At 42.8% G+C, this 22,694-nt stretch overlaps 1 protein-coding gene across 7 annotated transcripts in view; it reads right to left on the bottom strand.

Moving 5' to 3' along the window:
* The window catches only part of ACACA (acetyl-CoA carboxylase alpha), a 272,141-nt gene that overhangs the window by 37,365 nt on the left and 212,082 nt on the right, over positions 1–22,694 (bottom strand). For all 7 annotated transcript variants that reach the window (XM_060290411.1, XM_060290412.1, XM_060290414.1 and 4 more), the window contains 5 exons: positions 22,315–22,435; positions 21,637–21,747; positions 4,532–4,675; positions 3,825–3,945; positions 517–613 (listed from right to left, as the gene is read on the bottom strand). In XM_060290411.1, the coding sequence (XP_060146394.1) occupies positions 517–613; positions 3,825–3,945; positions 4,532–4,675; positions 21,637–21,747; positions 22,315–22,435 (594 nt within the window). The remainder of the gene's footprint in view (positions 1–516; positions 614–3,824; positions 3,946–4,531; positions 4,676–21,636; positions 21,748–22,314; positions 22,436–22,694) is intronic.

Below are 22,694 nucleotides of genomic sequence, written 5' to 3'. Positions count from 1 at the left end.
TTTGACCCACTCCTGTTTCAGGTAAATTTTTTTTCAATTCATATCTGATGATAAGCCAGTACAGTGCATTTGTTACTTGAATAATCTCAATGCCATGAAGGAACTTCTTCCGGTTACACAGGTCTTTTGGGTGGGTTACAGAGAGAAGTAGATGAGTCTGATTCACTGGCCATCTACTCCTGAAAGAAAATGGTCTTTGGGGGATAGAGTGGGGGTCACTGGTGAGCTATGGCTCTTGTGGTTGGGCTGTACAGCCCCAGAGAGCTTTTCTTTCGGTATTATGAAAAGGAAGTGTTGCCAAAACCAAACTTCAGATTAAACGCATCATTAGAGTGACACGCTAAATGACCACTGGGAACCAGTGCTCCAGTTATGCTGCCTTGGGCATGACTATAATCCAGTATGCTGAGAAAGTTTAGACAAAGAGAACGTTATTGGTAAAAAACCTATACAGCCCTTTCTTTTCTTGTTTTTAGTTGGGAGGAAAAAGAGCTTCCAAAACAAAAGAGCTCTTACCTGGCTCTGCCAACTGCCACAGTCTGTGCCCAGGGCTGCATGATCTCCGAGAAAGAGCCATAGTCAAAAAATCCACTCAACCACTGACCTTTCTGGGCTACAGAAGGGAAACAAAGAAAACAGAAAATTAAAACGGTCAATTCATTCAAAATACACTGGAATTGGCAAATTGGAGGTTGGATTTGGGGGGTTATTTGTTTTTAAACGTATTATAATAGATGGAAACATTAGGCCCCTGAATGTTCATCTGCCTTCAGACCTCATCTCCTATTTCATTTGCTAGTCTGAATAAAAAGAATCATTTATCAGCAAAAGCATCATTTATTGTTAAACGATGGGGTTCAGCTAGCAGAGAGAGTTTGCGTCTTTTAAATAAATAACCTGGCTTTTTTCAAAACACCACAAACATTTGTCAAAAGGCAGCCAAGTCATTGAAGATGTTTTCAAGAAGTGTATTTCTATTTTAAAACTTAGCTTACAATTTTGTTTGATTCCAATGATTTTCTTTTAATGGAAAGCTGAAGACAGCCTAATGATCAGATGAGGACCCAAATTTGAGGAAAAGAAAAGGGACTCAGCTTCTCTGCTAGAAAAGCAACAAGATACATCCGCTTTATTTACTGCTCAGAAAGTATAATCTTACTACAAGAAAGGGCCATTCCTGTATACTCTTGATAGGAATCAAAAATATAATGGTTCAGATGAACACACTTTATGTCATTAACCTCCTTTGTGCATAGAATTTCCTTCACTGGCAAGACACATAAACTTTCAACATCTTAGTTTAAGATAACTTCTGTTCCACAGGTATCCGTGTTTGACCAAGGCCCCATAAAAGCTTCTGCAAATAACTGTTTCCCGGCTGCCCTCTCGGCTCATAGTTTCTCAGCAAGTCTTCTAATTTGAACATGGCCCTCCGCCCCCTAAAAACTCAAGCCCAAAACCAATTAAAAGTGGAGATCCGAGCAAGCTAACCTCTGCTGACTTAAACAGGATGGAGAGTGTTTTATCAAGACTCAACTTGTAATTACTGTGTTCTACATTCCTTGCCTCTATGGCCCCAGTGTAAAATGTGATCATCCATTTCAAAATTATCTCTCTATCATGAGCCCAAAGCCGATCGTTTAGATTCTGGTCTCGTGTTGGGCATCAGTTTGAAGAATATCACGGCACTATCTCCTCTAATAAATGACTTTAACTTTTCACCTAGGAGATATCTGCTTTAACTTATCACAGGGAATCATCTGCTTTCTTTAACGCTTCCACTAAATTAAAATCTGAAGTCACTCGATTTGGGAGCGAGTGTTAGCTGCACAAGAGACAGCAGGATGAATTACTAGGGAGTCGATGAAAAAATATTATCCAAAACCCAGAAAACTTAGTTTATCACAAATTCATTTTATTCTGTGGATCTCATTAATAATAGCCAGGATAATGCCCATCTACACACACACACACACACACACACACACACACACACACACACACACACACACACACACACACACACACACACACACACACCTGTTCACCCCATGAAAGAGGGCTCAAATTTGGATAAAGGTTCTAAACCAAACTTCTGAGTACATCAGGATATTGAAATTTTAACTTTATATGCTTGGATCATTTGATGGTTCTTACTTCAATAGTAATGATTTGGAACCACAGAATTCATTTCAAAATGGAAATTGTTTTTCTTTCAAACCCCTCCTGTCTTATATGTTGACTGACAGAGGGGAGTCATTGGTGGGCTATGGCCATTGCAGGTGGGCTTTACTGGGCCTCCTCAAAGAAGAGCAGGTCATGCTCAATTCAGATGCAGAACTTAGAAGCCAGCTAACGTGGCATCCCGTAATTCCCAGGAGAACACTCGCTAAGTCTTGTTCTGAATTCTGCCAGAAAAGTCCTGTATTTTAAGGCTGACAGGTATCTTAGGTTCATAGTTCTTATTATAAATCTTGGTATAAAAATGAGAGGTAGGGAAAAAGATTACTATGGTGATTTTTCTGGTGATGTAAGAAAAAGTATTTAGTTTTATTAAGATGAACAAGAAAAGGCATTGAAGACAACAGGTAACATTTTAAATTAAAGTCAGCCCTCCTCTGGTGATTTTTTTACAGTATCTATAGTTAGGCTTCAGATTAAGCCCAACTCCTACGTATTAGCTGTGAGACCTTGCCCAAATCACTTAACTTCTCTGAGCCTGTAAAACGGTCATCTCTTCTTATCTCTGAGAAGTAGCAAGTCCAAATAAGATAGTGTATATGGAAGTGCTTTACAGGCCCACGTGGCTTAGTGGGTGCCCACAAAGGTGTATTAAGTCTTCCTTATGAAGACTTCTTTCTCTTTCAACAAAATCACAATGACTCTTAAGTTTAAGGAATTATCTTCTGCATTCCATTCTTCTTTTAGATATAGCCTTTTTGGGAGGAAATAGTTGCAACAAACATGGAAAAAAGAACAAACACTTTCTCAAAAAGCCTAAAAAAAATAGATTCAAAATGTAGCAGGGGGGTTTGGGGCTTCACAAAAGAACTTCCCACTAAATAAGGTTTGTTAAAATCGCCAAATGGACAGACAAACAAGAATGTACATTTGCCTTACGTGGAGTTGCCTCTTTTTTCCCCTCTTTTTGTTTTTTAAGTTTGGTAAAATCAGCCCCAAGACAGAGGGATATATTAGATAAACATGGAGGGAGGGCTTGTTCTTACTCGATACAGTTATCACATTAAAAGTTCTGCACAGTCTCTTCATGAATAAATAATCTTACAAAGCAACCTTACATTAATAACTAAGGCACAGATCAATACTATTACCAAAATCATATGAGAAGAAGGGCGCATGCAGGGTGGGTGCCCAGCAACAGCTTGCTGGGAAGAGTGTAGTCACACTCTATAGTGGAGGGTCTCAAAGACCTTTCCCAGAACTTAGCTGATCAATCTCTGTTTACAGAGACTAGATGGTCAAAGATTCTGGTCCTGTAATTCTATGACTTTATGGCTTATATTTAACTGTTTTAAAGTCTTTGAGCCCATTAAATAATAAGTGCTCTAATAACAGAAAAGAAATGTATTAATGACTCCAGTGCTTATGACTCAATGGCTGATTTCATTCATTTTTCATTTGTTCTTGAAGGATTTTCCACTTTTTTCTTCAGAGAGCTGTTTTTCAGATTTCCCTCATTTCCAGGTACTTCAGTGGCTTTGTTTTCTTTGTCATATACTATTGTGCAGGAATTGGTTAGTGATTGAAAGGAAGACTGGAAGTTTGAGGGCCAGGGTGCCACAGACCCTCAAATGTGTACATACTTGGGTGGGGACGGCCTGCCAGCATCCAGCGAGGATCATATGGAGTCTTTGTGGGAATAAACTCGATGACTCTATCTATAGGATCCTTGGAATTCAGGAGAGGAACTGAACTGTGTACACTCTGAAAGGAGATTGGGGGGGAAGAGCACAGCGGTCAGTGAACAACTCCAACTCAGCAACAATCGTTATGGACAAAGACAGCAGGGACCACATATGGAGTCACACCCGTTAGTCCCAATCATCAGCTAGAAGAACCCTAATCTCGAGCCAAGCCCTGAGGAACATGTACAGCTCTCAAGTCTCATGTAGGAGCCTGGCAGAAAGTAGGGCATTCTGACTCCTGGTTTCAGCGTGCCCAGGCTCTCCGACAAGCTCCCCAGAGGGGTGGATACCGATTACAAAGGGGAAGACCCACAATGAGGAAGAAGCCTTAATAAGCTGGGATCTGAGCCCAGATAGGACACGAAGGCTTCTGTGGCTGGAAATCATCAGAAAGGGGCCTAACCAATGAAATCCAAAGGCATTTTAAAGGTAGGAGGTAAAAGATGGCTTTAAGGAGAAAAAAGAAATCAACGGCTTCCAGAGAACATATCGTAAAAAAATCCCTCTACTATAAAACAGTCGCACACGCAGAGGCAGTGAACTCTGCTGCAAAGGCTGGGTGCTATGGGCTTCCTCGGTGCTGGAAGGAAGGGGGGAGGGCTTACCTTCGGCATGTAGGACAGCCAGTGCAGGACAGTGAACACCCCTTCAAAGTCATCACAGACAGTGCTGTGGGTCACCCCATTGTTATGCATGATCTGGATGCCCCCGAGCTGGTTATTGGAGGTGTATACTTCCCTTCCGAGGACCTAGAGAAATAAACAAGGGAAAAGACATCCGTCCAGACAGAGAGAAAGGCAAAGTCTATTTCGTAATTCCCACGAAAATGGATTCTTTTCTCCACAAGACAGAGTCCAGCCTCCGTGGGTTGTGCTGAGGGACTATCTGGACCTTTGTCCTAAAAAGAAAACTTGGAAAACACAAAAGGCTTTTAAACAATCACATATTCTGTTGCAATTTAAACACCAGCAAGCCTCTCTCTCTCTCTACTAGCTGCCACAGATGTGCATGGCATACTTGACTCTGAGCTGAAATCATGGCAGTGGTAAAGCTTGGACCCTGAGACACAGGCTACGTCATCGCCTGCAGGCCTGGCCGAGCTGCTGCCTGTAGGCACAGTAGAGGGAATGTGCCTGTCTTTTGACAACCTCAAGTGATGAGTCTCAGTTAAATAGAAACACTGTGAGGTTTGGATGCCTCATTTTTTAAGGGTTAATTTTCCCCTTTACATTGGATTTTTAAAGCAAAATCCTGAAGCAACTCATGACACATACATGAATGAACCCTTGAGCCGACAGTCCTCTTTGTGTGCTGGGTGCAGGGTAGTGATTTATACCCAAACCTGCCTCTCCTGCGTCCTTCCCTCCCAAGGTTCCAGGGAATTCAGGGCCTCAATTCCCTGGTGTATCCATCCCTAGAGGAGTTTAACCCTTGTGAGGTTGAAGGGCATCTGCAATTGGAAACCATAAAGTTTCCTTTAAAAAAGAAAAAAAAAGGAAGAAAAAATATTCTTCGACTTGGAAATTGTAGGGTTTCTTTTTCCCTTGAAGATTGGTTAATAATTTCTTTCAGGGAGGGAGGTTTTCTGACCCAGCAGATGGAAGCTGGGCGGCCTGATCACTGACTACTGCAAACTTCTGAGTGTGTAGTAATTGCCAGTCATCTATGGTAGCCCTGGAGAGCTCTTAACGGTTGCAGAGCGCTTACTGTATTTTACCTTTTCTCTTCCCTTTCCTTCTTTAGAAAATAACCATAACACAAAATTTCTTCCTTACTTTTATTCATTTCCAGTCTCTGGGGAGAAGCGAATAAATGAAAGACCAGCAAATTCTACCTGTATATTCCCAGCCTGCCCCTTCCTGTTAGGAGCTGGTTCCTCTGCATGCTGGGTCAGCCCCAACATCAAGACCTGCCAAAGGCTGAGGAAGGTGGTGGCCAAAGCAATGACCTCCATGTGACCCAGCTGGCCTTGGTCCCATTTAACTTCAGCTAGGAAGGATGGAAAACACTCTTCTGAAAGGAATATGGGAAGCAAAATGGCTCTCGGATTACTGCTTTCCTCGCTAAGGAAGCACAGAGAACAAGCCTTTGCAGGCAGCCCTGAGCTGAGTAACACAGCAGCAGCTCCTTTGAAGGAGCCCCCAGATCCAGGGAGGCCGTATCTGACCACTGGGTTCCCATCCGCCTCTCGGTCTGTCTTTCATCTCAGCCCAGGCGCTGTGGCTCTTTTCTCATTCTCCTGCTGTCTCTTTCCATTTGCCCTCTCCCTGACTGATACACTGATCTCTCGGTCACTCAGCTTTCTGCTCCACTGAGTCCATATTACTAATAACACCTCCGCCACGGCCAGTTTACCTCATGAAGGCAGGAGCACATCATTACAAAATAAACTCATAACTTTGACATTCTAGCAAATACTCGCCGTTTGTTATTTTTATGGCTTTAGTCTTTCTAACAGGCAGAGGGCATTACATACCTGTTTCATTTCTATCTTTAAATGTGTGCACAGGCACACTCGCACATGCATCAGGAAACAAAACAGAATGAAAAACCAACCCCAAACAAATGTCCAAAGCAGTCAGATGACGGGGGACCCTGGTGGAGGCAGAAACCCTGTCACTCAGGGAGGCCGCGCTCTGATCTGGCTCCGGTTTTATGGATGTCATAAACCTGATGGCCCACAACTGGTCCTTCTGGGACAGACGGCCTCTCTGCCAGAAGTCATTCAGTGTGATCAGCAGTATTTTTAATTATTAAAATAAAATCGGAAAGGGGGAAACGAAATAAAAAGGAGACACTGTGCTGACCCTGAATATCTGATACCCACAATCTATGACAGGAGCCCAGAACTGCTTACTGCCTAGAAGACAGAGCTGGGGCTATTTTCTGCTCAGAAACGCTATTTTCTTTCCCATGAAACACTGTCTCTAGTACTTGATAATGTCCAACCACTTAGAACCTCACACCTCTCCAAAATCAGCAATGAACCCATCGAGGACCAATTTCAGAAAAAGGGACTGAACCAGACCAAGAGATGCTTAGCTGTTCAAATACACCTTCCTCGGATGTCTTTGCCCCTTCATTTCAAAGAGGAAGAGAGCCTCTAGAACTGGGCTACTCCTGGAGGCCCCCTCATCTCCCCATTCTACCCCATATTCTTACAAACTAATAGGAGACAGACTTGGAAGGAGCAAGAGTTTAATAACTTGGTATGTCTTCCCTTTACAAGTGGAAACTCAGGCTCTGACGTGTTGGCATTGTTCTGAAAAGGCGGCAGTATTTATACATTTCTTCTCCTCTGGGTTCAGAAAGAAAACCAGGGCTTACCACAACGAAGAACATTACCCTGGGCTAAAGAAATGTTTGTCATGTAAGAGGATTCATTTAATTTGGGAATTAAAGACAAAAATTATAGGACAGACTAACAGAGTATCCGAAGAGCTCTCTCTGATCAGCCTTATCACATGAGGTAGGGGGTGAAGAGGGGAAGGACACACAAAAATGAAACCTGCTTCACTAACCACAAACAAATGCCAACAATCATAGCTACTTAACAATCAGCGAAGAGAAAGCAGGCGCCTCCAGTTCATCTTCAATGACCATATGTTTGGAGCATGCACCAGGAGAACGAGGGCACACACAATAGCTCCTGATTTATAGGGGTCATTGCTGACTCAAGTGGTTTTAATGATTTTAGAATACTTCACAACAAAAGCTCCAACTGCAAAAGCAGAATCTGGGCGAGGACAAAATCCATTCTGCCTAACTCTGAAATGATTGCGCTGGAACAGTTACACTAACCCTGATGAGCACTGAGGAAGGCAAAGTAAAGAACCCACTGTTTTATTCTTCCATCTACTGCCCTACCAATCTTCTACAGAAAAACCTGGGATAAACAACCCTCATTTACATAATATTTTCATGAAGTGGGCAAGATTCATTCACCAATTTTTTTCCAACTTGGACATATGCATTCTTGTATAAGTCAAGTTGCTTGCCATGTTCCAGTTCCGAAATTATTCCTCTCACATTTTATACTGCATGATACAAACTTTTAGTTTATCTGCCCAACAAGCATCAATAACCACTTAAACACAGGAACCACTCAAACAGAGGTGACTCTGATGAGGCCCCACTTTGCTGCCCCCAGGTCTAAGTGGAGAGGCAGTGCCATGCGATACTAGGAACAGGCACCATCTCAGGTCCCCCGCTGAAGAGTGCCCACGCCGCAGAGCTGAGCCTGAAAGAGGATCTCCATTCACTCTCCATATAAACTTCAGCCTCATCCAGCACTTACAGCTGGCAGACCTGGGAATTAAGAGCGCTGCAAACAGCCAGTGATTAGCAGAACGCAAATGTTAAAGGCTCCACGAAAGATGCTGCATAGCCTTTAGAAATTCTGAGATACACAGGAAGTACAAATGAATGCAGCTATACATACATACATGCAGAGGCCTTAGCCACTGCTGCTGTTGCCCCTTATCTAGAGACACTGCAGACAGCTCAGGTTTACCACAGCTGACAGGCAATGAAAACAGTCTAATAGACCGCCTGCTCTCGCCCTTAAATCCCTTTTTGGAGATCAAGATAAACACGTTCTTCCCTTCCCCAGTGCTCCAGACATTTGACTGAAGTGGCAGAGCACTGTGAGGTTTTGTGCAAATGAAATCACTGTGTAATACTGAATGAATGTAGTATTTACTTGTCAGGATGTTTGTCAGCACACAGGCACTGAGATTTCCAAGTTTCATAGATGTAACTTAGCTCAATTGTTTTTAAAAAATTGCTTTTGTCCTGATATATACATTATGTTGGAGACCTTTCGACTTATAAGCAAATATTTGCAATCATGTGCTGAAGATGTGAAAAATAATGATGCATATCGATGGAATAAAAAATGAATTCTGCTGCTTTCCTCCCTCTATCCAACCTTTCCCCCTTTAAACATTCCTGATGGGTCAGTTAAAGAAGCAGGGAGTACAAAAGTCCTCCTGCATCTAAGAATTAGGCTACACGAGCTGAGTCCTTGCTGCGATACTCCATCTCATTACGATATTTCTATTCTCAAGAGGATGTGAGGAGGGGTTTTGTAAATTTCCTGAGCAACTGTCATCACTGGACTTCATCCATGATTCTAGATATTAAAGTCATTCTGGGGACCTGTCAGGTTATCAATAAAGGTTTGGCTAAGGCAGAAAGAGAGAGATGAGAAAGAATAAGTGGGAACACGGAAGAAGTATTAAAACGGGAACAAAAGAAAGGAGAAAGGATGAGAGAGGAAAAGGGAGGGGGGAGAAAAAAGAGGAAGGGGAAGAAAATATGCAATAGCTCATCTACTCATGCTGCTAACACCCTCCTCCTTGACCTGACAGGACTACATTTTTAAAAGCTGACAAGTAATTCAATCTCCAATTAACAGTTTTAAGTGGTGCAGCACATATTACTGTGTAAATGTTTCTCCAGGAATATATCCAAGGGTGAATGGAACTAAATCTCTAGGGAGACAGGACCAGTGCCTATGAGACCAAGAATACTTGGGGGTTCCAAAACACAGTCTCTGAATACAAAGACTCAGGGTTACAAGTTCCTCTCCCCACTTTGTTGCCACTATTGTCACTGGCAAACCCTCCAGAGCTGGTTGGCAGCTGGAAGGCTAGGGTTGGGGACCGAGAAGGGGCACAGTAACACACTGCTGGCACAGAATGGGAAAGGCTCTGGTGTGAGCCATGGCTGGATTCAACACTGTCCACTGCAAGACCAAAAATCTCTCAATTAGCAGCAAAATTATAAAGTGATCAGGTTTGCTGATGGATAAACTGGAGTAAAGGGACGGAGCTACCAGTGGTAGAAAAGATATTCAGCCAAAAAGAAACTGAGGTGATACAGGCCAGAAATGACACTGGGAAGATCTCTGTTTACTGAGATGTAGGGAGAACAGAGGAATGAGTTAGACGGCAGAAGGATGGTAAGGATTTGAAGACAGACTGGTGAGGAACAGAGACGCATTTTTAATGTAACTGGGGTAGAGAAGAGCCACATGACAGTTTACTTGTTAAATGTATGAGAACAGGCATAGGCTTCTGGAGTCAAAACTGATGTCAAACGAAATCACTCATCTCAGGGATCCATCAACTGCTCATTTAGCTACAGACTTGAGCATACTGACAATAAATTACTTCCAAAAATAGAAAAAATTTTAAAGTGTGGTCTATTGAGGTATAATTCACATATAGTAAAATTGTCCATTTTTAGGTGTACATGAAATTTGCCATCACATAGGCATATAACCACCACCACAATCACCCCAAAAGTTTTCATCAGCCCCCAAAGTATTCTCATTCCCTTCGTAATCAACTCCCTTCTCCCACCTCTGACAACCACTGATCCTTGTGTCTCAACAATATTGCCTTTTCTAGAACGTTATGAGTCTAGCTTCTTTCAGTCAGCGTAATGCATCTGAGATTTATTCATGCTGACGCAGGTGGCAGTAGTTCCTTTTTTACTGCACAGTACTATTCCATTTTATGGAAATAACACACCTTGTCCATCTCTTTGCCTGTTAGCAGACATTTGGGTGGTCTCTAGTTTTTGGCAACTATGAATAAAGCTGCTAGAGACATTCACGTACAGGTTTCTGTATGAATAGACATTTTCATTTCTGTTGAGTAAATACCTAGGAGTAGGATTGCTAGGTTATATGGTAAGTGGATAACTGACTCTATTTTTTTAAAAAAGCTCAACTTTTTCAAAGTGGCTGTACCATTTTGCATTCCCACCAATACACATGGGAGTTCTAGTTGTTTTGCATCCTTACCAACACTTAGTACTGTCTGCTTAGAATTTTTTATTTTAGTTTAGTGGTGTCTAATTGTGGTTTTAATTTGCATTTCCCTAATGACTAATGATAAATATCTTTTTGTGTGCTTATTTACCATCCTTATGCCTTTGGTGAAATGTCTGTTCAAATTTTTTACCCATTTAAAAAGTTACTGGGTTGTTTTCCTATTATTGAGTTGTGAGAACTATATATACGTGTGTATGTGTGTGTGTGTGTGTGTGTGTGTGTGTATATACATAAATACACACACACACATATATATTTTTTTTCCAGTCACCTCCAGTGGTTTTTCTGAATAGGATATTGGATGTGAGGTTGGTGGAAGGCAGATGGCTGTGTGACTGTCTGCCTGTGCCCACCAGTGGCGAGGCACAGAGTTTGGTGCCTGCTGGGATCTGGCTTCTTGGGGAGTAACACTGACCTTTCTTTCATCTTTGCAGCCTTTTTGTTTGTGTTTTCTCATTTACATCTGATGGGAAGCAATTTAATGTTTTCCCCTTAGAACACATGAAAAGCTTGTTATTGTCTTTTAGCCTAAATTTAAGCTCCATGAGAGCAGGAATCATCTTTGTACACCCATAGCATAAGAACAGAGCTTTACACACAACAGGCACACAATAAATGCAGGTGAACTGCCATAATTCTCACTGCTCTATCAAAACTCAGCTCTGGTTTGTATTTTCAGCAAGCTGAACTACTATAAGCAAATGAAGTCTTTCCTATTAGTGTTATAATGTGTAGCAGATTCTTTAAGCAAAATGAGTGATTCAATTTTCCTCTCCTTTTAGTTTTCCCCAGTGTAGACACTGGGTTTTCCTTTCAAAATTCTTTACCTGGGCTAGAATTAAGCTAGTAACTCTATGTACTATAAAGTCATATTATACTAGGGTTGCTCTACTGAACTGCATAAACCTGCTTTAGCTGTTGAGAAGACATTTTATCAGAGGGTTAGATAGAAAATGAAGATACCCAAAACGTGATTATATGTTCCAATGGTCTTGACTTCTCATATTTGCATCTTATGCTGTTGGATAAATTTGGGTGAGGGGCTTCCCTGGTGGCGCAGTGGTTGAGAGTCCACCTGCTGATGCAGGGGACAAGGGTTCGTACCCCGGTCCGGGAGGATCCCACATGCCACGGAGCGGCTGGGCCCGTGAGCCATGGCAGCTGAGCCTGCGCGTCCGGAGCCGGTGCTCTGCGACGGGAGAGGCCACAGCAGTGAGAGGCCCATGTACGACAACAACAACAACAAAAATTGGGTGAGTTCTTTTCCTTAATAAACACCGATTTCTCAATTTCTCTTATGTGCAAACTATTTTAAAGGGCTTAAATTCCAGACTCTGAGACATTTAAAAAACTAGGAACCAGTGAAGAATCAACCAGAAAAACCTGAAGCCTGGGCATGATAATCTACAGCTCAATCTAAACAGCTCTGAAAGCTTCTCCTTTCATAATTCAACACCCTGACTGTGTACATCAGCTGATTAGACTGTGTGAAGATGGCCACTCTGAATGAGAGGGGACATAGCCAGATTTGGATCCATGCACAGGGGACATTCCCGAGAATGATGAACAGCCAGGAGTCAGGTTTCTAAACAGTCTCGTTTCCTGCGTCTTTATCATATTCACACAGCAGTCTGTGCACAGCCAGGGACCAGGTCTGTCTTCCCCCTGGAAGACTGAAGTCCTTGCATTTCTAATCTACCAACGTGTGCAGTTCTTGCACTTTTAATTTATGAGCGTGTGGGGGGGACCTCTCTGACTTGGAAACATATTGGCTCGGTCTAATGCTTGGAGATTATTAAACTCAGAGCTATGCTCCACTATCAAGTCTACAGATCTTTTATTTAGAAGATATGGTGCTCTAAATGCACAAAGAGCTCCCTGTCACCTTCACATTAAAGCCCCTAGTGCCTGGTAAATGGAATTATATAGCTGTCATCTCCTTTCCCCAAAGTTTTAAGAGTACAATGGGCTCATTTTTTCACACTCCATCCCAGCTTCAGAACTAAGAGACCTACTTTGTATTGATTTAAGGTCTCAGAAATAAATAAACCTGCTTCACCGCTGTGATTCACAACGAATTCATGATACACTATTGCATGATATATTTCAAGCTCTGGCTCTGGCTCTCTTTTTCCTCTGGTGAGTGATGGGGGAGGTGGGAGGTAGTGGGGAGCTGCGAAGCTGACAGCTGGATGGTTATTGGAGATGGCTGCTGACTGCAAATCCAAGAACAGACACTGCTGGAGGAGTATGGGATTTTTTTTAACTGGGGGGCAGGGGTGAAAAGCTAATTTACTTGGGTTTCAGGCTGGGGTTGGGGGAGAAGAAAGGTTAAGGGGAGAGGAGAGGGAAAGATGGAATAGCAAAGCTTCAACTGAACACTAATTTGCAAAGACAGAGCTATGAACATGTGTAGAAAGAAAGGTGAAGAAAATCCAGCATAAGAAGGCGTAACATCTGACTGGAAGATGAAAACGCCAAGCTGCTCTGCTTAGGGCACTGTGCTGGCAGTCCTCAGGGGGCACTTAGCTTGAGTTCAGGGACAAGGTTTTATTAGAGGCAGAACGTGCAGAGACCCTACACGCCACAGAACCTGTGAAGTGGAGGCATCTCTTGATTGCAATACTCGGGAAGCATCCCAGTCTGGGAGGCTGGAATGGACCCTCTAGAGAGAGGGTAGAGATGTTATGGAGGTCCACACGTATGACGTGAGCCCGAGACTGCTCCCTGAGCTGAGAGGGTAATAAGCTCTAGCATTTTACATTTGGTTTGTGTGCCCATAGAGCTTAAGATTACCTCAGTCTACAGCACTTTTATTGATTCCTGAAATAAGCACCACCAAACCATGAGTTTTAACCACTACCTAAATATGCAGCACTCAGAAAGACCTATCTTTCAATCATGTATTAGGATCCTGACTTTCGATACGGCAGGTGATGGGCAGGTCTAAAAGCCTTGCGTGATGCCACGTGGCAGTCTCCTAAGGTTCCATAGAGTACTACTTCACAGTGGTGAGTTTTAGCTGTTTCTCTAGTAATTACTAAGTATTTCATATTTTCAGCTGGCAAGAATGTTATTTATGAGTCCAATTTCTTTTCTATCTTTGAAGAGCATTTTCATCTTCACTACATTTGTTCTTGAGACAAGACCAGACTCTGAAAGCAAAAATACATGGGGAAGAGTTTGGTTCTGTTAAGTTCTACATAAGCCAGACCATCAAACCGGGAGTTGCTTTGTTAATTTTGAACTACTTTTTAAGAGGTATTAGTTTGTCTTACAGAGAAACAGACTTTAGCCAAATATAAGGAAGAACTTTATACAGATGAAAGGAATTGGCTGAAAAAGTACTGAGCTCCCCTTCAGTTGAGTTTTTCAAGCATAACTGAATGACTATTTCGTAATGGAGTCACAGAGGAAATTCAAACAACAGTTGGGTGGTTGGACTTTTGAGGATCCTTCCACTCCCAACGATTATAATTCTATGGCCCCTTGGTGTCATCATGAATGATATCACCCCTTCCACCCACCATGGGGCATTTATTCTTCCATAATATGGATAAGAAACAAAAAAATTTTGAATTGTTATGCTTTACAACTCCTATTCCTAATCTTGCTAATATGTAATAATTTTACACATCACTGATATGTAATCTCACTAACATAAAATTCTCTCACATGGAATCACTTTTTTGATCCCCCCCAACTCCTTCCCCCTCATCTATCCTAACACGGTTCCCTGGCTACAAATCGAGATACATCTTCATAGCATAACAGAATACTAGAAATTAAAGACAATTTAAGATTAAGAGAACCTCTGGCCTTCACCTTAAGGTGGGAAACGTATTTTACAAAGAGGAAACTGAGCCCCAAAGAGATTGGAGCCCAATGTTGCTTTACCTAGTAAATGGAAAGGAGAGGAATAATCAGAAGTTTTTCATTTGCTTTTTTTTTTTTAAATAATCTAAAGGCTTTGAAACTTCACAAAGTTTGAGCACATTTACAATAGTTTGTCAAACATGCTAATTCCTGAGTCTCTATTTAATGCCCAGGCAGAGACTCTCAGCTTTGACTTGATGCTTGTGTGGGTCTCCCGTCCTGAGTCTCTAAGCCACCATGCCCACATGGGCTGTCTTAGAGAGTCAGAGGCAATGGAGCTCTGAAGAGCAATTCTACCAGAGAGCCCAGGATCAGACTTCTGGTATATTACCTTGACTCACTAATGGAGTCCAAGATACCTGGTACAGCTTCCTACCAAACCCAAGGAACGTCAAACGAAAGACAAATAAAACAATCCCCCAGACAGAGTCAGGTGTGCCCAGATTTTGTGTGTGCAGGGGGAAGGGCTTGAAAACTAAGGGGATGTGCCCACTGCAACCCTCTCTGAGAACTCGTTCATAATGCGAACGCGAGGCTTACTCAGGAAGCTCAAATGCCCTCTTTAGAAAGGAGAGCGATCCCATCTGGAGCTTCAGAGCACAGGGCCTGTCTATTGTGAAAATAGGTAGTTAGGGACTTTTAAAAATGCAAATTGCTGGATTGATCCTTAGAGTGATTATGGGCTATTGTATCAACAAGTCCTTGGGGACTCTTGCAGACAGATGAGTGACACATATACTACCCTATCAGGACTGAACATGGGGCCTCTCACATTAATGGCTTTCCAAAGTGTGTGATTGTCTTTAGATAACATCTATAGGGGAAGTCAATACATGAATGTACGCCACAGTGAGGACTGACATCTAACATTTTCTTAAAGGAATTTTTGCCTTCAAAGGGTCAGAAAATAGAGAGAATGTTGTGTTTGTATTTCCCTTCCAGGGCCTGGATAATGAGTTGCAATGAGAAAGACCTCTAACCGCATCACAGGAAGACCACAACAGTGCCAGCGATTTACCAGTATTAACTCATATAATCCGCACAAGAGCCTGGTAGATAGGTACTATTATGATCCCTGTTTTACAATTAACACAATTGTGACCTGGAAGGGTTAAATGCACTGCCCAAGGTCACACAACTCACAGGTGGCAGAGCCTGTACTCAAACATTGGCCAGTCTTAACTATTCCACCTCTTTCAGTTATGTGACAGTTACAATGCTGCCTCACAAAAGAGCTAACGAACTGCCCCCTTGCTTTCTCGAGCCTCCGGGACTGACTCTCACGTTGAGCGAGTGTCACAGAGTCATGGGTGAGGAGGGAGGATGCATAATGCAGTCCCCTGGTGCTACAAGCTCCTGGGAGGAACTCTGATACTGTACCCAATACAGTCACATTTCACATTGTACAGACACATAAAAATATGTATTTGGAGACTAAGGTCCAGAGAAAGACTGATACCAAGTCTCAAAAGCAAGATTAGCAGAATTAGCCCCCTACAGGCCTAACATATAGCCCTAGCCACACTCATCACATAATTGTTTTTTTCCTGGCAGATTCAGTGGAAATAGGGGCCAGCTCTCGCTAAGGGGAATGAGATTATTGGATTTTTTATTTTTTTTGCCTTAAACCAGAAGCTTTAAAATGCTTATCACAAGAAAATCATATATCACCTCTTGAATGAATCTATAATCTATCTATCAGGCCATGGGCACATGCCTTACCTCCATAGACAGTAACTGTCCAGAGGACAAGTCAAAAACTGCAATTCTGCTTTCTTGGTACACAGAGAGAGCTTTCACCAAGCCTGGGGCAGTGGATTGAGAACTGGCAGGCTCTAGTCTACTTCCCTTATCATGCTAGGTCCTCCCAGCCTACCCACCACCTGATGTTACAGTACACATATTACACAGAAACAGAGAAGGGGAGTGGAGGGGAGAGGAAGTGGGTCCGGAAGTCACTGCAAACGTCCAGTGGCACCTTGACTTAGGAGTTTATGACTCTACGAATTGTCACAGTCCCTCAAGGGACTATCTTTTCAGTTCCCCAAACACACAGATTGCTGCCTTTGCCAGGCCAGCATGACTCACTTTGAGCAGGTAGTCTGTCATGTCCATCAAGTCCGCCCTTACCACTCAGTGAGGCATTCTGAGGGATCTGCCCACCAACAGTCTACAGTTTGTAGAGCTGGGAACCTATGATCCACTACCTGGAGTGACATGAAAGAGCAGGCCCTTAGAAGCTTCTCTTCCTAATGTCATCACTCTCATGATGTTTGGACAAAAAATAAAATGACCGGACTACTTTCTCTTCTCAGGCCTTGTGGACACTAAGCCCAGGGGACTGAGCGCATCTTAAATGAAACTCGGGGATGTGGAAGTTCATGTTCTGCTGCTAGTTCTAGTCTTTGTCAGTGGAACTAGGTTACTTTACCTCTTGCTGTTTTTGTCTTTCCATCTGTAAAATGGCCCTGGTGCCGCCAGCCCACCCAGAAGGTAGCAAGGAACCAGATAGATGTTCTTGATTTTAAGTTTCAAATAAAGTCATGCAGGCTGCCTCTAATCACCATCTCATTACCTTGAGTTCAAATGTCAACTCTGCTTCTGCAACACTTAAGGAAACCTGGATCCTGTATTTCTCCACACCTTTGTATTATTTTGAGTATTTTACAAATAACTGCAGGCAACAGAGAGCAAGACATTCAAGGAAAGAGCATACACAAATAATGAGAGCACAAGGACAAGGGATCAAAAGACGCATATGCGGAGCACTTTCTGGTTTTGGAACAAAAGACAGAGTGGCAAAGGATGGGGCCCCGTAAATAAGATGTGTAGGTGAACGGTGAAATCACTGAAAGAGAAAAACAGGAAACCGCCAGGATGGTTATATTTTATATGCAGGTGACCACTGTTGGCTACAAAAAGAAATCCTTTAAAAAGTAAGAGTCTTTGGAAGCAAGAGGTTAGAAGGTCTAAACTAATTAAAACCAGGTCGGCTAACGACAGGCAACATCACGTGAGCACTGAGATGGAGAGTAGCTATAAAAGCTTGATGTGTACATGCAGTGTATTAAGTTGGGAATACGTGTCTCTCCAGCTTCGTATCTATTAAAGGAACAAACAATTTACATGTGGCTGCATTACGGGAGTGTGATATGTGGAGTGACAAACCTTTCTCTTCACATCCAACTATGTTCAGTCAAAGCAGAGATGGGGTGGAGGGGGGTGAGGAGGGGAGGAGAAAAGCAGGGAGAAAGAAAGTTTTAAAAAAATCTCTGCCTCAGCAAAAGTTTTCATTAAAATTTTAGACAAATGATCCCTGTGTCCTTCTCCCTTGCTGCCTGGGGCTCCATGCTATTTCTATGCAAATAACAACCTCGTGGTTTATATCTTATTATTTCCACCAGAGCTGCAGTGAGACATGACCTGAGACGTGTTAAGAGGTGGGTGGGGGGCTGGGGGGTGGAGTTAGAGAGGAGAGAGAGTGAGAGAGAGGAAGAGAGAGGAAGAAGGGAGAGACAGAGAGAGAGAGAGAAAGATGAAGTGGGTGTTCACTCAAGTGTGAACAAATATTGTCAGGAGTGAGCGTCAAGAACAAAAAAGAATTGCAGGGATAACGTGTTTATTTCAGTCCCCCCACCCGCCCTTGCAAACCGGCACCTTTTAAAATTCATTGGGCATCAGGCGATCATGCACAATCCATCTGCTTTCACTTTATCATTTGCATTTCATGCCTCCTGGCTTTTGATGTGCTGATACTTTGATGCAGTCAGGAGACACGCATTATCATTATTTCAATTTTCAAAGGGGTCAACGGGATCGGCACTTGCACACACAGATTTTTTTTCCCCCTACAACCTCTGCACAACCACCTCCCTTCTTATTCTTCACCCTAATGTTTAACGTAAAGGATGAAGACTAAAAAGGTAGGGGTCAAATGTTTACAGTCTAAAAGCTCGCATACACCGCCTACATTCCCGCTTTACACAGGTACACGCGTACGACAAGCTAGATGGTCAGGGCTTGTGGAGTCTCTACAGGGTTTCAGACACACACAAAGACTCTCACACATGGAGACTCAGGGAGGCACACAGACAGAGAAAGAGGGATCTAGACGCAAGATACAGACACAAAGAGAAAGAGACCAGCACTCACACAGGAAGAGGCATGCACTCAAAGTGACCTGGACACACGCCCAGAGGATGCGAGACAGAGATTCCTATAGGAAGAAAAGGCAGATGTGCAAAGAGACACCAGTGCAGACAAAGGCAGGACGTGCACAAGGAGGGAGGCAGAAGAGGCAGTCTGAGCGTGTGGCTCCTTTCTAGTTTCCTTTCTCGTACCTGAGAGGCAAAGGGGCAGACAGGACATTCTTAATCAGTTTGCATGAAATCGGGGGTCTTCCAGCACCACGGCTGCACATAAGAGGCAGTGACATGAAGACAGTGAAGCGGGCAGAGCAGGGTTAAGTAACCCCTATAACTGATCACTCCCTTCAGCTACAAATGATAGCAGCCTTCTGGAAACGAGCATTGTGGGGTAAGTTACAGCTACAGCTTTACTGTCTTTTCCCTACAACTAGACTTCTTTAACAAGGAGCCCTGCAGGCTAGGAGGAAGATGAATATAATGAATTTGATCACAACAATTCAACCCGGTTTTAAGAAAAAAATCCCTAATGCTTTCTGTGTGGCAGGATTGAAATTCAACTAGCAAGTTTTTAGGAAAAACAAACAAACAAATAAAAACCCCAGCAGCAGCGACAACAACACACCACCACCACCTTTGCTTTTCAGAATATTCTTTGGATATCAGGGAGAAAATTAAAAACTCAATGTAACAAGATACTTTTCAGAAATCAGCTCTTTGTTCAGGTACGGGAACATTATGGAAATGCAGGTGTCTTCTTTAAATTCTATCCTCACAGATAATGGTATCTACAATTCTCTTCAGCATTCCTCAATATCTCATCCTAAGAAGGTATCCAAAAGAACAACTTAAAAATAAAGTAAGTTTCTCCCGCAGCAATAACCTCCCTCAGTAGAGGCAGTTCACAATCTTTATTTCCAGGCTACTCTCCAAAAAGAGAGCAGGACATTCAAGTTTGCCTTTGTTAGCACTGCTCTGCCTTTCCTTGGAGAGAAAGGCAAGCCCAGAGAAGGACATGAAGTTCATACGAATGCAGAGAGCAAACTTATCACATCACACCATTCTCATTTCTGACATCCCCAAAAGCTAATTGGACTGATGGCAGTGTCAAATTATTCTAAATGGGAATGATAGGATAGGACACTTAATTCCCATCCTTCCACTTGAAAGCCAAGGCTTCATAAACAGTTTGCGTGAGTCTAGTAAACAACTTAGCATGCATATAGCTCCGCAAGCACAATCACCAAACCGTGTAAGGGAGAGGAAAAGGAAACTGAAACTGTAATGTGAGCCAACACTTCGTGCCAACTACAAGCTGCTTTTACCTATGTTTTCTCATTTGATGTCCACAGCATCATTTAGAGGTGGAAATTATCATCCCCCTTTGACAGATAAAGAAAGCTGAGGAGTTGAGGGGTTATACGAGTTGTACGAGGTCGGTCAGTCAGCCAGCCAGTCAGCCAGCCTCAGACAATTACATATTCCTGGCTCTGGAGAGAAAATAATTTTCCTATGCCTGCAAAGAAGTCAGAACTATACTGTCGGGGACTTCCTGGGCGCAGTGGTTAAGAATCCGCCTGCCAATGCAGGGGACACGGGTTCGAGCCCTGGTCCGGGAAGATCCCACATGCCGCGGGGCAACTAAGGCTGCGTGCCCCCGCAACTACTGAAGTCTGCATGCCTAGAGCCCATGCTCTGCAACGAGAGAAGCCACCGCAATGAGAAGGCTGTGCACCGCAACGAAGAGTAGCCCCTGCCCACTGCAACTAGAGAAAGACCGCTCGTAGCAACGGAGACCCAATGTAGCCTAAATTAATTAATTAATCAAAAAAAATAAAAAGAACGACACTGCCCTTTGTATATTCAGGTATTCTTAGATAGTTTTCACTCTTGCAAGCTGTGACCTCACTATCCATTTTTTTTCCCTCTCTGGAAAAGCCACTATGAGTGTGGATTGAAAAGGCACAAGCAGGGCTTCCCTGGTGGTGCAGTGGTTAAGAATCCACCTGCCAATGTAGGGGACACAGGTTCGAGCCCTGGTCTGGGAAGATCCCACATGCCGCGGAGCAACTAGGCCCGTGAGCCACAACTACTGAGCCTGCGCGTCTGGAGCCTGTGCTCCGCAACGGGAGAGGCCCGCGCACCGCGATGAAGAGTGGCTTCCACTCACCGCAACTGGAGAAAGCCCTCGCACAGAAACGAAGACCCAACGCAGCCAAAAAAAAAAAAAAAGTTGAACCTTCTTTTAAAAAAAAAAGGCACAAGCTTTTCTTTTGAAGGGAAAATAAATCTCCATGTCATACTCTTTCTCAACAATCCATCCATGCATCCATCCACCCATCTTTCCACTCAATAATTACCAAGTACTTCCTTACGTACAAGGGACCATCCTATGTGCTCCTTTTCAGAGGTGCTTTCACAAATTTCTCAAAACATTAAAACTTGATACCCTCAGCATGTTCAGGGGATGTTTCAGAGGTAGCTCCATGTCTGGGAATAGATCTCACATCCCTCGCTCACCAATGAGAAAAAGGGAGGCAGGGCAGAACAGAAGCATTCAATTAATTCTGTCTTTCTAGCAGGACATCAGCATGTAAACTCCTCACAGCAGGAGTTTTTATATGGTTTGTTTATTTACATAGCAGGGCTTGGAATAGCGCCTGGCACATAGTAGGTACTCAAAACACTCATTTTGTTGAATGAATGAATGAATAGGCAGGGAAGATGGAGCGAGAGGGGAAGAGATAGACTGAGGAAGCCTTCCCCCCAATCAGGATCTAGAACTAGGAATTCACAATAATCCTCCAAAAGCTTCACATACTTCTCCCAAACCCTAGAAACTTACTTTGTTGAGGGCCCCAGCTCCTGTCAGAATTAAGTGAGAATTTTCAACCTGGATGGTTCTCTGTCCCAGTCGGACAAGGTAAGCCCCAATCCCAATGGCCCGGCATGTAACCTTAAAAAAGAGTAAGTTCGACATGTCACATATTTATGTTCCCTCCCTAGCTATAATAACTAAGGCACAGATATGTAAATCCACATTAACAGGAAAAAAATATTGCTTTTTTAGGAAATCTGTTTGATTAATAACAATACAAAACCACAATTTCCTGGCTAAAGCAGAGAAGGTACAGAATTCATTCAATGATTCAAGTAACAGACAGTTAAAGGATCATACGCCCTTTACTTCTCTTACACTTTTGTTTATTTCACAGATGTTTGGCATCTACACTAGAGGTATGAACAAGGAAAACCGTAAGAGAAGAAATTTCAGCTGTTAATACTCTGGTAGAATATTTAGAGAAATAAGAAGTTAAACTAAAGGCTAACATGAGGTGCTAGGTTTAGCTGGGAAATTCAATTATTTACATATCCTGCCTTCCTACTTTCGTGCACAATTAAAATCAAATTGTAGATATACAGTTTTTAAGAAATGCTCCCATTTGGGACTAAGTAGTGGGGATGGGAGCAAAAACAAATCCTAGTCAGCTCTTCAAACATCTCATGCTCTGGCAAGATTTACCAGGCTAATGGTGATGATCTCATCATAGGCCAACGAGGATTCTCCAGCAATCATTCCAGAACCTCGAAGGTTCTCTGCTCCAAGTCCCTCTTCCTTCCCAATAATATCGGTTATCTTGTACCTAGTGGATACAGCCATGCCAAATTATACAGGTTAAACACGTTAACAACAATCCATTAAAAGAATAACCACCATTAATAGGCTGCTAAAAGCATACTGAAAGCTTATATTTAATACCAGGTCTGTACTTTTTTTTTTATACTCTTCATTCATATATCTTTCCTTCTTAACCTGGTGCCTATTTTGTCTGGAAGCAATATGGTATAGCAGAAAGAGCAAAATCTGGAACTAAGTAGACAGGTTTAAATCCCTGCTCTGAC

The sequence above is a fragment of the Globicephala melas genome, chromosome 20 (genome assembly GCF_963455315.2).
Source record: "Globicephala melas chromosome 20, mGloMel1.2, whole genome shotgun sequence".
Lineage (NCBI taxonomy): Eukaryota > Metazoa > Chordata > Mammalia > Artiodactyla > Delphinidae > Globicephala > Globicephala melas.
This window is presented reverse-complemented; position numbering and strand designations above follow the sequence as displayed.